The 14,047-nt window shown below is 46.5% G+C and overlaps 1 protein-coding gene across 1 annotated transcript in view; it reads left to right on the plus strand.

The window, feature by feature from the left end:
* LOC147728404 (cilia- and flagella-associated protein 337-like) overlaps positions 1-14,047 on the plus strand; it is a 378,048-nt gene that overhangs the window by 313,666 nt on the left and 50,335 nt on the right. The window contains exons 21-23 of the mRNA XM_086963279.1: positions 7,301-7,442; positions 7,538-7,577; positions 10,731-10,819. Coding sequence (XP_086819405.1) covers positions 7,301-7,442; positions 7,538-7,577; positions 10,731-10,819 — 271 coding nt within the window. The remainder of the gene's footprint in view (positions 1-7,300; positions 7,443-7,537; positions 7,578-10,730; positions 10,820-14,047) is intronic.

Below are 14,047 nucleotides of genomic sequence, written 5' to 3' on the forward strand. Positions count from 1 at the left end.
GTCTGGGTGCGGAGACGGCCATTTTTTCATCGTTGGGAGTGGCGGGGTGCGCTGGCCTGCTCGTGCCCCCACGGTGCAGCTGTTTTTCCGTGCCCGTTGTCCAGCCTACATCCTAACTCCTATTTGCTCTGAGCCCCTGCTGCACTACTAGCACACCATTATGGGGAAGCCGGACACTAAACAATCCAAGTTGTCCTTTGACTCTGGAGGAGCTCGGAGGGGGACGCGGTTGCTCCAGGAAGCTGGGACTTCGCGGTCTCCCCCCCCCGCCTGTTGTGGAATATGTGCCGCAGCCACCACCACCGGACTTTACCCAGATGATGCAGGAGATGAGGCAGGGGTTTGCCACGATAGTGGACAAGGTGGACAAAATTTCGTCGCGCATGGATGCGGTCGTCCAGAAGCTGGACGTGCATGAGGAGCGCCTGACGACGGCGGAACAGCGCATTTCGGACCACGACGACACGGCGGCCACTCATACCACCCAACTGGCGAGAATGGACAATATATTGCGTGTAATTGCCGCTAAGAATGAGGAGTTGGAGGCGAGGAGTAGGCGCAATAACGTTCGCATTGTAGGTGTGCCGGAGTCCACAAATGTGGGCAAAATGGAAACTTATGTGGAGAGACTACTGGTGGGCGCCATTGGGGCGGGAGCATTCTCGTCCCAGTTCATCGTTGAGAGAGCGCATCGGTCACTGGGACCTCGGCCGGCCTCTGGGGCCGCGCCGCGCCCCATCATCACGCGCCTCTTAAATTATCGTGACCGGGACGCTGCCCTCCAAGCTGCCCGCACTAATCGGGCCCTCTCCTTCGATGGGGTGTCTTTCACCATGTACCCCGACTTCACGCCGATGGTGCAGGACCAGCATCGTAAGTTTCTGGGGGCGAAAAAGAAACTTCGAGATGTGCAAGTGGACTACGCTTTGCTTTACCCTGCCAAACTTAGAGTGACACACCAGGCTAAGCAACACTTTTTCACCAACCCACAGCATGCTGAGGTTTTGCAAAGCGCCTCCAGCGCGAACGAGCGGCTGCAGATCGAAGAGGCGATCGGGACCCTGAGGACGAACATTCGGCGGCTGAGGAGGAGGTCGCCTGATAGTGGTGACTTTGGCCTATGATTTTTCTTTTTCTCTGGTGCTGGAACGTTCTGGACGTCTGTCTTTTACACTGAATGCTATTGACTTCCTTGTCCGCATTAGTGGCCTAACTGATGTCTGCTTTTTCTTTTTATTGGTGCGGGGGTCGTGTCTTGCCTGAGGTGAGAGTGTACGTATTGTTTCTTGGGGTCGGTGTGGCATTGCAGGATGGCGATTTCTGGTGTCGCGCTCTGGGCACCCACTCCCCCCGTGCTGCGCCTGGGGCCGTTTGATACGCATTGGCTCGAGCACTGGCGTGGTGTGAGGGAGTGGTATCGTGGACCTCTAGAAGATTCCCCGGAGGGTGTGCCCCACTTGTACCTTTGGTTTGGATTCTAGTCCTTTGTTGGTTGACTGGATGTGTGTTGGGGATCGGGGGGGGGTGGGGGTACGCATGGCTTGATAGTTGGGGTGGCATCAGGTGGGTGGGTGGGGTGGGGATGGAGCTGACCACACTTGCTAGCTCAGGCCTCAGGGGTCAGCGGATAGCTTGCTGCTATTGTATGTGTGCACAGGCGCGGCTCCATGCTCGCTGCTTCGGCTGGCCCATTTATCTTCTCGGCGGAATTGATCACGGGGCCCTTGCCCCCGTCCGCCATGGGCCCGGATGTAACGGCCGCCATCTTTGGCAGCCGCGTGGCGATGAGCGCTTTGCATGGGGAACGCGTGTGCGAGTTGTGTACCGCTTGAGCTGGATTGGCTGTGGGCTGTGCGTAGGGTTATCTGAGTGCTTGCTGCATGAATGGTTCAGCTGGGGGGGGGTTGCTTTGGTTCTGGTTTCTTGGTTAGGAGATGGCTGGGATGTGTGTGGAGTGTATGCGGGGGGACGACTGCTACCTAGGGTGTGGCCCTGTCGTTGGCTGTTGATGGGAGTTGGATGTTCCGTATTTGCCTATTGGGTCCCGTGGGGCCCGGAAATTGGCTAATGTCGACTGCTGTTATAGATCAGATATCGATTTTGTCCTGGAATGTACGGGGACTTAATGATGCCAGGAAATGTCGTAGCGTGATCCAGTATTTGGACAGGCATGCTATTCATGTTGCCCTCCTCCAGGAGACGCATCTGCGGCCCGCTCCTTCCCCCACCTTTGGAGGTAGGTGGGCTGCGACCAGGATGTTTGCTTCCTATTCTTCTTATGCTCGCGGGGTTGTTATCCTTGTTAAAAGATCGCTCGCGTTTCAAGAACTGGGATCTATGGGGGACCCTGAGGGGCGCTATGTGCTACTGTGGGGGCGGCTTGAGCAGAACACTGTACTGTTTGTTAATTGCTATGCTCCTAATGTCGATACGCCAACCTTTTTCACTGCATTGTGGGGTCATGTGCTTACTGTGGATGCCACTTACATTGTGTGGGGGGGGGATTTCAATCTTGCATTCCTTGCCCATTTGGATAGATCAGAAGGGAGCCCTCAGTATAATGTGCAAGCTAGGGAAGTGCTGCGTGGGATTGTGGAGGAGGCTGGGTTGATCGACAGCTGGAGGTACACCAACCCTGCCACTAAGGAGGGTACTCATTACACTACACATGCTCGTTCATGGGCGAGACTGGACTATGTGTTTCTTTCTAGAGGGTTGGTGGCTGGCCTGCGTGAGGCGACACATCTGGCTCAAACGTATTCTGATCACTGTCCGGTGAGGGTTGCTCTGGCCGTCCCCGGCTTGCATAGGCCGCGCCCGCCTTGGCGCCTTTTTCCGGCTGCGTTGCTTGACCCGGTGTTCAAGGAGGAGCTTGGCGTGGAGGTAGAGGCGTTCTTCCCTAGAAACAAGGGCTCTGTTGATAGCGTTGAGGTTATATGGGAAGCGTTCAAGGTTACGATCCGGGGAGTCACTATTTCTAAAAGTTGTGGAATCCTTAAACTGATTGTTCGGACCCTCGAGGGCTTGGAAGCTGACATGCGTGACTTAGAACGCAGGATGCAGGTAGACTCTGATCCTGATCTTCTGGCCCGTTTCCGTACTAAACTCTCTGAGTATGAAGAGGAGGCTGCTAGAGAGGCTAAACACAGGGGAAAGTATTGGACGGCGAGGCGATACTGTGAGGGGGAGCGACCTGGCAAGGTCCTCGCTGCCCTTACTAGGCATCCGAGGCATGGATCGGACGTATTGGAATTGGTGGCGCCGGATGGCACCCGCTGTCGGGAAACTGCGGAGATTCAGCGTACGTTTATTGACCATTACGCACACCTTTACACAACACAGCAGACTGGTGAGGCACGTTATGGTGGATTTCTGGATGAGCTGGCGCTATGCTGGCTATCAGATGATCATCGAGCGTTCTTAGGCAGACCCCTAGAGGTGGAGGAGGTCAGGAATGCTATCATGTCTTTGAATAATGGGAAGGCCGCCGGCCTAGATGGCCTTCCTGCTGAATTTTATAAGTGTTACGTGGACATTATGGCCCCTGTTCTCCGCGAGGTTTTTGAGGAGTCCCTGGACGAGGGGCGTCTGCCGTGCTCCATGCGGGAGGTCGCCATTACGTCGCTGCTCAAGCCGGGGAAGGATCCGTTGGATGTGGGCTCCTATAGGCCCCTCTCATTGCTTAACTGCGATGTCAAAATTCTCGCGAAAGTCTTGGCAGTGAGACTTGCCGAGCTCATGCCCGTTATTGTACTGCCTGATCAGTCAGGGTTTGTGCCCAGCCGTGCTACCTCCCACAATCTTCGCACCTTGTTTTCGCTTGTGTCGACCATTGCTCCTGATATCCCGGTTGCCGCCATCTTCCTAGATGCCACTAAGGCGTTTGACTCCGTCGAATGGGGCTATCTTATCGATGTTCTTTGTCAGATGGGCTTCCGCCGGATCTTCATATCATGGGTTAAGCTTTTATATACTGATCCGATGGCGAGAGTGGTGGTGAATGGGGTGCTGTCCCCCTCGTTCCCTCTCACCAGGGGGGCCGACAGGGATGCCCCCTCTCGCCCCTCTTGTTTGCCATTGCCATCGAGCCGCTGGCCTGCAGGATTCGTCAGCTTCACCAGCATAGCGCCTTTAATTGTCTGCAGCGGCAGGTCGGTATTTCTTTATACGCTGACGATGTTACACTTTATGTTAAAGACCCTGAGAACAACCTTAATTCGCTTTTGCGAGAGTTGGTCGCTTTTGGGGGCGTCTCCGGTGTCCATATTAACTGGCAGAAGTCCCAACTTTTCCCCCTCACTGCTGCTGTAGCTAGGTTTTCCCTTGATTACCCTCTGGAATGGTGTGATTCGGAGCTGCGGTATCTTGGCATTATCGTGTCATTGGATAGAGAGGAAACGGTTCGGCTCAATTATGGTGTGGCTATCACTAAACTTGCAGATGATGTCACTAGATGGATGTCCTTGCCTCTCTCCATGGCCGGCAGGGCGTCACTTATCAAGATGGTAGTTTTGCCCCGCTTTCTGTACCTTTTTCAAAACCTTCCGTATCATCCTGGTGCTTATTTTTTTCGTAGACTTCGATCTGAGCTAATTCGATTGTTCTGGGGGGGCAAGCAGCCGCGGGTGGCTTGGGCTACCCTTACATTACCCTATTCTGATGGCGGTTTTGATGTCCCTGACTTTGAGCTTTATTATCTTAGTGCTCAGACGCATTACTCTTATCACTGGATGCGCCCTACGCCGTTTATGCCCCAAATTGCTGCTGAACATTGGGTTGCCCACCCACTCCCACTGGAGGGGATGGTATTGGGCAGGGTGTCAGATGTGGAAACGCCTCGTACGACGGTTACATGCACTGTGGATGCTTGGAAACGGGTGGCTCAACTGTTGGGCGTCTCCTTTCTTTATTCGCCGGCCCTGCCTTTGTCTTATCATCCGGATTTGTCTCTGTTGCTGGAAACGGGGTTCCAGCGAATGTGTAGGCGGCTTGGTGTCCTTTCGTGGGGTGACCTGTTTCATGAAGGTGCCTTCCGTACGCAGGCTCATTTTTTCGGAGTAGCTGCCTGCTCCCCTTTAGAGCTGTTCTACTTTGTCCGCTTGCGGCAGGGCATGCGTGCTCTGTTACCAGATTTCCCTTCGGAGCCGGAGGTTACCCTCCCCCTTCACGTGCTGTTGGTCTCAGATGGGCGACACCTGGTGTCGAAGTTATACGGCGCTATTCGTAGACAGCGATCGGCGCCGGCCAATCGGGTGCGCGAGCAGTGGGTAGCTGAGTTGGGAGCCCCTATAACCGACGAGCAATGGAAGTACTGCTGTGGACTCACAGCCAATGTTTCCTCCAGTTGTCGCCTTAAAATTATCCACTACAAATTTATCCAGAGGTACTATTACACCCCGGCGAGGAAACTTCGGTTTCATTTAGCGGAGGATGACAGGTGCGCTAGGTGTCGTGCAGAAGGCGCTGACTTTCTGCACTTGGCTTGGAGTTGCGCGGGGGTGCTGGAATATTGGACTCAGGTCCATGAAGCCCTGCAGATTATGGCGGAGGATGGGGTGACATTCGACCCTTTGGTGATGTTGCGGGGTTATTCTAGGGATGTACCTGCCTCTCACCGTAGATTTGTTGACGTGGCCCTGCTGCTGGCTAAGCGTAGGGTTGCTTGTTGCTGGGGTCGGGGCAGGGTGCCGCGCTTCCAGGATTGGTTGACCGACCTCATATACTGTCAGGACCAATATAATATCTACTCTGAATTGATGCCTGTCAGATGCAGACCGAAGGACTTTTGGAGTCCGCTCCAGGTGTACCTCCTAACTAGAGCTGTGCAGGATTCCGATTCTGAACATGAGGACCGAGTAGGGGTTGGTTGACGGCAGCATGGTGGGTTGGGATTTTGTTGTACACCTGTTGATCCTCAAGTATCGGGGGAGGCCTGGGCTGTTTACTTTACTGCGAGCCTTCGGGGGCGGTGGCTCCTCCTATGACAATTGGTTGGTTGTACTTTGTGATCGCACCCCAGTCAGGATTTCCTTTTGGCCCTGCTATCTGACGCTCCTTTGATTTATTTTTTATGCGCTACTAGAGTGTGTCTATGATGTATTGTCTTATTAGCTTGTCTGGACAAGCTGGATCATTTCTTTCTTATTTGCATTGTACATTCCGATGTGGATATATGTATTGACTGATTTGTTACCCTGCACTTGCTTCTATCTCATTGTCCGAGTCTGACGTCCCATTGTGATGGCCATATGTGACTGTATGTATTGTGTATACACTTCCTTTGTCCTTGCTTATCTCCAAATAAAGGTTTTAAAAAAACAAACATTCCAATGTTCTAATATGAGTTAAAGCAGATTTGGGGCAGCCCTGATGTATTTGGAGATGTTGATCCAGATCCCGGGTGCAGAGATGGAAAATACCTATTGCTTTATTTTTGCTTTGTTACACTTATTTGTCTATAATCTGATTTTCTCGTGGCTGTTGATGAGCCAGAGACAGTGGTCTTGTCGGTCAGATAGGTGGGAATGCAGGTTGTGATGACCTGGTAAATGAGACAGCTGGTTTGGAAGATGGTGAGAGTCCGGAAGCGAAGGCAGTCGAGTCCCATCAGGAGGGGGGCGTCTGAAGACCTTCTGCATCCTGGGGTGCACTGCAGCGGAGCACAAGCAGGATCTATTTTTATTTTAAATCTAGTATAAATGTAATACATTATAGACATTACAATTGAAAAGTTGTCTTTTCAGCAGAGTCCTCCATCAGAAATATAAATATGTACGTTTTTATTCAACCTCTGGCTGTAGGCCTTCCTTTCTTAATATAAGTTAAATTGTGGTGTTATGGTTTTAGGTTCTCTAAAGTAATCTGGGCACTAAAAAAGACTTGCTGCAGGTACTCATTCTGCAAAAAAGAAAAAAAAACATTCCCACTGATTGCCTCGCCATGTAAAGCCAGTATCCACATTAGTGAAATGAAATGGGAGAACTTTTAAAACACTGAAATAGTTTTCCATTTTGTTCTGCACTAAGAGCATTCAGCAGGCGGCTCTGTTTGAATGTATGGCGCCAGCATAAAAGGTTCAAGGTTACTCTCCATTTTTTTTTTGTGGACTTTTTTTTATTTATTTCTCCATCCAGCATACCATTAATCCGATATTCAAGGTTACTCTCCATGTAGGCAAAGGCAGTCGTTTTCTTTCACTGAATAGATTGACAACTTGTCCTCACTAGCCAGTGCATCTATTGTGATCAAGCTCTTGCAATTGTCCTATAGTGATGGTCTGAATTATTTTCTGCTTTCCCAGTCCAGCCACAAGTCTGTGATTAGTGACATGGCCACTACTGAAGATGACTCCTTACTCTGTGCTGCCGACCAACTGGGCTACATTTCCATCTGGGGCATAGCCAAATACGCGTTACGTGGGCCAGAGGTTCAACCTCCAACCAGTGAGTGACTCCAGTAAATATTTCTGCAGAAAGCAGTTATTCATTCAGTGATCAATTTAAAGACTTGAATTAATTTATTTTATTTTCACGGACAGTGCTTCGAAGTTGGAGAGCCCACACGAGCAGCATTACGAGGTGAGCAGGCCTTTTCAATCCACTTCTTTTCTCAATTTCCAGGTTTCTGATGAATGGGTGGAAGGTGCAGCTGCAGTACAGACTCTTGGACTTTAGAACTTTGTTCATTCTATCAGCTGTGGCTAAAATAGTACATTTGTCTTAAGGGCTACTATGGTTTTATTTCCCTTTGAAACTTAAAAACTATTGAATTATTATCTTAAAAAGTTCAGTGGCATTAACCCAGATCACAGCAATGCTCGTGTGTTGCTCAGATTATTCCACCTTAGATGGTGAAAGATCCCAGGACTGTGGGCAGATTCCATCTTTGCCTATGGTAGGGCCATGTGTAAGAAATCCATATGTTTACTGTTTCACCTCATTTTATTGATCTAGACGTAGTATTTTGGACCTTTGTGGTAGTAGAGGCCTGCTGGCCAGATCACAGTTTTATATCAAGGACAACCCAGTTTTAGACCTAACGTTTCCATACCTGACACTTTGGTAAATGAACTGTATATGCACAGAAACATTTTGTGTAGTTGTGCAAAGTCCAGATATTCCAATGCATAAAATTGTATTAAAGGAGTTTCAGGTAGTGATTCTTTTGAAATGCTGCATCCTCCATCATATTATATTTGTCTGAAGAGCAGTATATTAAGGAAAAAATATTTGGAGAAAACAATTTGAATTTGGTGTTTGTTAACATTTTGAGTCCCATGATGCATAGGAATTGGACAATTGATAAAACTTCGAGGGGCTTATTTACAAGCCCCTTGCGCCGTTACGTTGCATGACGCAAATGCGGCGCAACCTGCTACATGATATTTACAAGCACACGTATAGTAACCCTGCATGGCTTAACATGTGCTTGTAAATATCACCCCTTTTCACGCAACACTTTGCATGTTAGGGGCGTGACATGAGTGTTGAAGTGAGTGTTCCCCCGTAACACCCATGTCCACTAATGCATTTACAGATTTACGAGCAATCGTAAGCCTGGAAATGCGGCAGAATGCTACGCCACCCTTAGGGGTGGTGTAGCAAGGCGCAACGAGGAGAAATGGTTTAATTTCTCCAGTTTTTTTCCTCTTTCAATGCGTGCTGCATTCTACAGCACGCATTGGAAGAGGAAATCACCTCAATTGACTGTTTTTTGTGACTGAAGGTGCCCGCTCCTGCACAAAAAACAATCTCCCCACGACGCAGGCATCCTTGCACCATGGTGCAAGAGTGCCTGCGCATGGCAGCAGTTTGTGCACCAGCGCAGGGAAGAGCACAGAGATAACATATTGTTGTACATATGTTGCATCCCTGAGCTTCGAAACTAAGCCAGCGCAGTGCAGCAAAATGACTTGCGCTTCTCCTAAATAGAGCCCGGGTACTTTCGTACTACAGAAGGAGCTGCCAAACATTGCACTGCTCTTCGGTACTATTCATTGCACGGGTGCAACTTCCTGCCCATGCAATGTCACGGGGTCATCCCTCAATTGCTTTGCATAAGAGGGAATGCCTTTGTCACTGTGTCCACACTGTATATTCGAGCAGGATCATGAGCAAAGAGACTCTTGTCAGGTGCAATAACTGTACCCTATCTAGGAAATAGACGTAGTTAGTGCCCCTTTTGTATCCCCAGAAATGGTACTTTTGGACGGTCAGGGCTGTCCGAGGAAAGTGGCTGCCTGAAGTAAAAAATGATAGAGGCATAATGCAGGTTGCAGGCACAATGCTCATTCCTACGCCGGAGAGAGCACATTAGTATTTTTGCAATCCGGCCCAAAGCCCTGGTCTGTGATGTGAGGGTGCACACTGCCACAATCCAGGGCTAAGTGCCAGCACCATATTGTAACTCTGTACTGTATTTGTGTTTGTACTGCTCTCAGCTCTAATAAACTAAAGTCTTTTCCTTGTTGGGGCCATCTGTAACCTCCATTCGCATGTGAGAGGTGGGTTTGACATACCTAGCCTGGTATTGCACTGTTACAACGCAACTTTTACAACGCACTACCATTACATCGCAACTTTTACAACGCAAATACCATTACAATGCATGCCATTACAACGCATGTCATTACATAGCAGATACTATTACAACGCATGCCATTACATCGTAAGTATAGGTAAGTATATTATTTTTATTTAATTTTATTTTACATTATTTTATTAATTTAATTAATATTAAAAATAAAATAAAATATTAATATATTAATGTAAGTAATTTTGGGGTATTTTTAGGGTTTAGGGCTGTGTTTGGTTTTTGGGGTACAGGGGTATTTTTAGGTTTTAGGGCTAGGTTTGGTTTTTGGGGTACAGGGGTATTTTTAGGTTTTAGGGCTGGGTTTGGTTTTTGGGGTACAGGGGTATTTTTAGGTTTTAGGGCTGGGTTTGGTTTTTGGGGTACAGGGGTATTATTAGGTTTTAGGGCTGGGTTTGGTTTTTGGGGTACAGGGGTATTTTTAGGTTTTAGGGCTGGGTTTAGTTTTTGGGGTACAGGGGTATTTTTAGGTTTTAGGGCTGGGTTTGGTTTTTGGGGTACAGGGGTATGTTTAGAATTTAGGGCTGGGTTTGGTTTTTGGGGTACAGGGGTATTTTTAGGTTTTAGGGCTGGGTTTGGTTTTTGGGGTACAGGGGTATTACGACTTAAAATAAAATAAATTAATTAAATTAATTAAATTAAATTTAATTAAATTAATTACAATATTTACAATAAAAATTTTTTTGAATTAAATTACTTACATTAAATTTAATTAATTACTTACTATTATTTACTATTTACAAATTTATTATATTTCATTAATTATATTATATTAAATATATTAAATTAATTACAATTTTAATATTAATTAAATTACTAAAATTATATTAAATTAAATTAATTAATATATTTAAAATTTTTAAATTATATTTATTAATTTAAATTAATTAAAGTAACTTTATTACATTTTTAAAAAAAAGATATACTTACCTATACTTACGATGTAATGGCATGCGTTGTAATGGTACCTGCGTTGTAAAAACTACGTTGTAACGGTCTGCGTTGTAAAATAACGCGTTGTAACGTCATAGATCCAACTAGCCTGCGTGAGCAGCCTTCCTCATTTTTATACTCCTTCTAAAACTGATTCTTGGGAAATGCTGGAACATGATATTTGTGTCACCTTCTCTTTTGTGCAGCATTTGCCCAGTGACTGCACAGCAGCTGCTTCTAACCTCGTCCCTGGACTGCACAGTTCGGCTCTGGAGCCTGCAGGGCGAATTCATAGGTAGGTGTCTGGCTTTGCACCTATGATGCGTGACGAACAAAACTGAGATAACCCTGCAGCTCTGCATTTTTCTATGCAAGTTACTGAAGGATACTCAAAAATACTATGCTGTTTGTAGTAAGCGTGAGCCAATATTAATACATTAAATGGGCTGCCGTACCCTTAGCCTCGGATGTGGCAGACTGGCTAAGGGTACGGCTCGGATTACATGTCATTTGTAACATTAAGGTAGCAAACCTCAATGTTTTTTCCTTGTATTTGTGGGCCTGTTTGTATAGAAATGCACACAGCCCTTTCTGTGAGCCCTAACCATAGTTTCACCATGTAAGTACTGTCATGCTGTAGATAACATAATCAATACTTAATAGCATGGAGACAGTCAGGAAGTGGCATAGAGACCAACCACCATCTGCCGCCCCTACAGGCTATTTGGGCATCAGCCATTGATAACTTAACATTTTAAAGACTCAGCTTCTGTATTTGAGGTTTATGAAACGTTATTATTCTCCAATACATGGGGTATTTATATGGCACCCGTTGTGGAAATAACTATGATGTATTATTACGAGGAAATACAAGTAATTTTATTTGCACCCCAGGGCCTCTGTGGAGAATGGCAATGGTGGTACCTTCCTTTAAAGATCAGATCTGTTCTTGTCACCTCGACTTTGACCTTCCCTGAAGACTATACTGTGTATCAACAGTAATGTGCTTCTGTAAAGTAGGCATATCCTTCACGAAGTGCAAACCACACTGGTAATATGTAACAGGTGTAGTCCAGATCAACCCTGTTGGGATATACTATGGGGCAGATTTACAAGAAACTAATGCAGCGCTGTGCCGCAAGTCATTTTACTGCACCATGCTGCATTTGTTTCGAAGCACAGGGATGCGACATATTTACAACAATATGTCACATCTCTGTACTTCCCCCTGCACTGGCGCCCAAACTGCAGCCATGCGCCGGCGCAGGGACCCTTGCACCATAGTGCAAGGATGCCTGTGTCATGGGGAGATTGTTTTTTGTGCAGGAAGGGGCACCTAACTGCACAAAAACAATCAATTGAGGTGATGTCCTCGTCCAGCGCGTGCTGTAGAATGCACCACACAGAGAAAGAGGAAAAACGAGGAGAAATTAAAACCTTTCTTCTCGATGCACTTCGCTACGCCACCCGTGGGGTGGCGTAGCATTCTGACACGTTTTCCAGATTTACGATTGCTTGTAAAGCTGGAAATGCATCAGTGGACATAGGGGTTGCAAGGGGCATTTATTACTCACTTAGGGGTAGATTTACAAGCCCATTGCTTCACTTTCCACAAGTTAAAAGCGATGCAAAAGTGGCGCCAGAGGCTTGTAAATCTGCCCCTAAATTTGAACTATGTATGTATTTCTTATATGGTTTGAGATAGTGAAGTTTCATTTCTAAAAATAGCAATAAGAAAGGTATACATTTGAACCTTATTTTGTCACTCAGTTTAATTGCCCATTCTTGCTGCTGGAAATAACGCTGTCTCAGTGATAAGGAGACTGCCTGGAATTGAGGGGCATACTTACAAGCCTGTAGTGCCACTGGAGAGTCATTTTTTTTTACATTCCTGTGGCACAGTGTGCTGGACCATATTTACAAGGCCAAGCAAAGCCACTTTGAGTGGCTTTATATGGCCTTGTAAATATTACTCACTTTTATGCAGTACTCTGCGTCAAAGGGGCGTGTCATGCGTGGTGCTGTGGATGTTTGCACGCAACACTCATGGGTTTTTGACACTGCCCCAGATTTACAAGTGCCAAAAACGTATGCCTTTCCAGGGAAGGTGTTAAAGTGGCTTAACAGGTATAAATACTTTTATTTCTCATCGTTTCGTTGCACATATGCCCCAGAGTATCTTAAGTTTCACACCCAGGAGATCCCAAGAAGAACTATTCAGGTGATGATTAGCGGTCCTGGGGGCATATTTACAATTAAATGGTGCAGCATGGCGCCACAAGCAATTTTACTCCATCGAGGTGCATCATTTAAAAAATGTAGGGATGTGGGGTATTTACAAGAATACAGCGCACCTATGTGCTCTCTCCTGAGCTGTCATACAAACAACAGCCATGCGCCAACGCAGGCACTCGTGTACTTAGGTGCAAGGATGCCTGCGTTGCAGGGATGATTGTGTTTGTGCAGGAAGGAACACCCTTGAGTTATTACTGCTGTACATCATCATCCGAATCTATATCTACCATACAAGTAAAGCCTTCCAGAAATGTTTATAATTCCTTCTCTACAATTGCATATAATACAATCTGCACTCCTTGGACTATTTTTCAAAATATTCTATCAGAAGCAGAAGTTGCTGATTTTCAACTTCAACAAATTTCCTTTTTCCATCCTATTAATTTGTGATGATTGCGTTACACCTGTCATCTGTGTGAATGTGTCCAGTACTTTTTGCTGCGTACAGAGGCAAAATTTCCTTTAGTGTTTTGAAAGGGGAATACAAGTTTTGTCATAATCACTATAGCAATTGACTAACCTCCAGGAAACATGGCAAAAAGATTCTAATATAGCCTAATACTGCTTTTCATGTGTACTTTAACCAACAGATTCCTTAGGAATAGCCTTATGAATACCCTCTCAGAAGGGCTCCGAGCTTTTCTCTCTGTTTTACTTCTGAAATTCCTAAAATCTAAGAGCAACTTAGTTCTCCTAAAGCCAGGGAATTTAGAACCTGTAGAAGATGTCATAATAACATTTTCCTATTGGAACCACACAACTGTATATGATGTGTTAGGTTTGATATTTTTTTAATATCTTTATCATTTTGCGTACAGTGTACCACCACCAGTTTCCAATAGCACCAGTTACAACTTGAGTAGAAAGCAAACATTTCCTTGTGGTGAGAGAGTACGCGCCCACTCAGATGGGACCACGAGCGAGAAGCAATGGAGACTCATGGTTAGGGCTGCAACATTAATCACCTCATATATATCTCGTTGACATGACAGATACTTTACATCATTGTTATACAACTTTAACGCTCAAGCAGTCAAACAGTTTGATTTGATTATTATCCTTTGGCCTGTGACTCTTGCTTTTCCGCGCACCAGCAGGCCATCGGGGAGAGGCCAATTTATATCCGAGATAGGCCTGCAACGACACCCAAAAGCGGTATGTCTACCCTTCTCCAGGTAATTCACCTGAATTGACAAAACTTACCATAATCAGTCTCCTTGGATATGTA

The sequence above is a fragment of the Lissotriton vulgaris genome, chromosome 3_1 (genome assembly GCF_964263255.1).
Source record: "Lissotriton vulgaris chromosome 3_1, aLisVul1.2, whole genome shotgun sequence".
NCBI classification, from domain to species: domain Eukaryota; kingdom Metazoa; phylum Chordata; class Amphibia; order Caudata; family Salamandridae; genus Lissotriton; species Lissotriton vulgaris.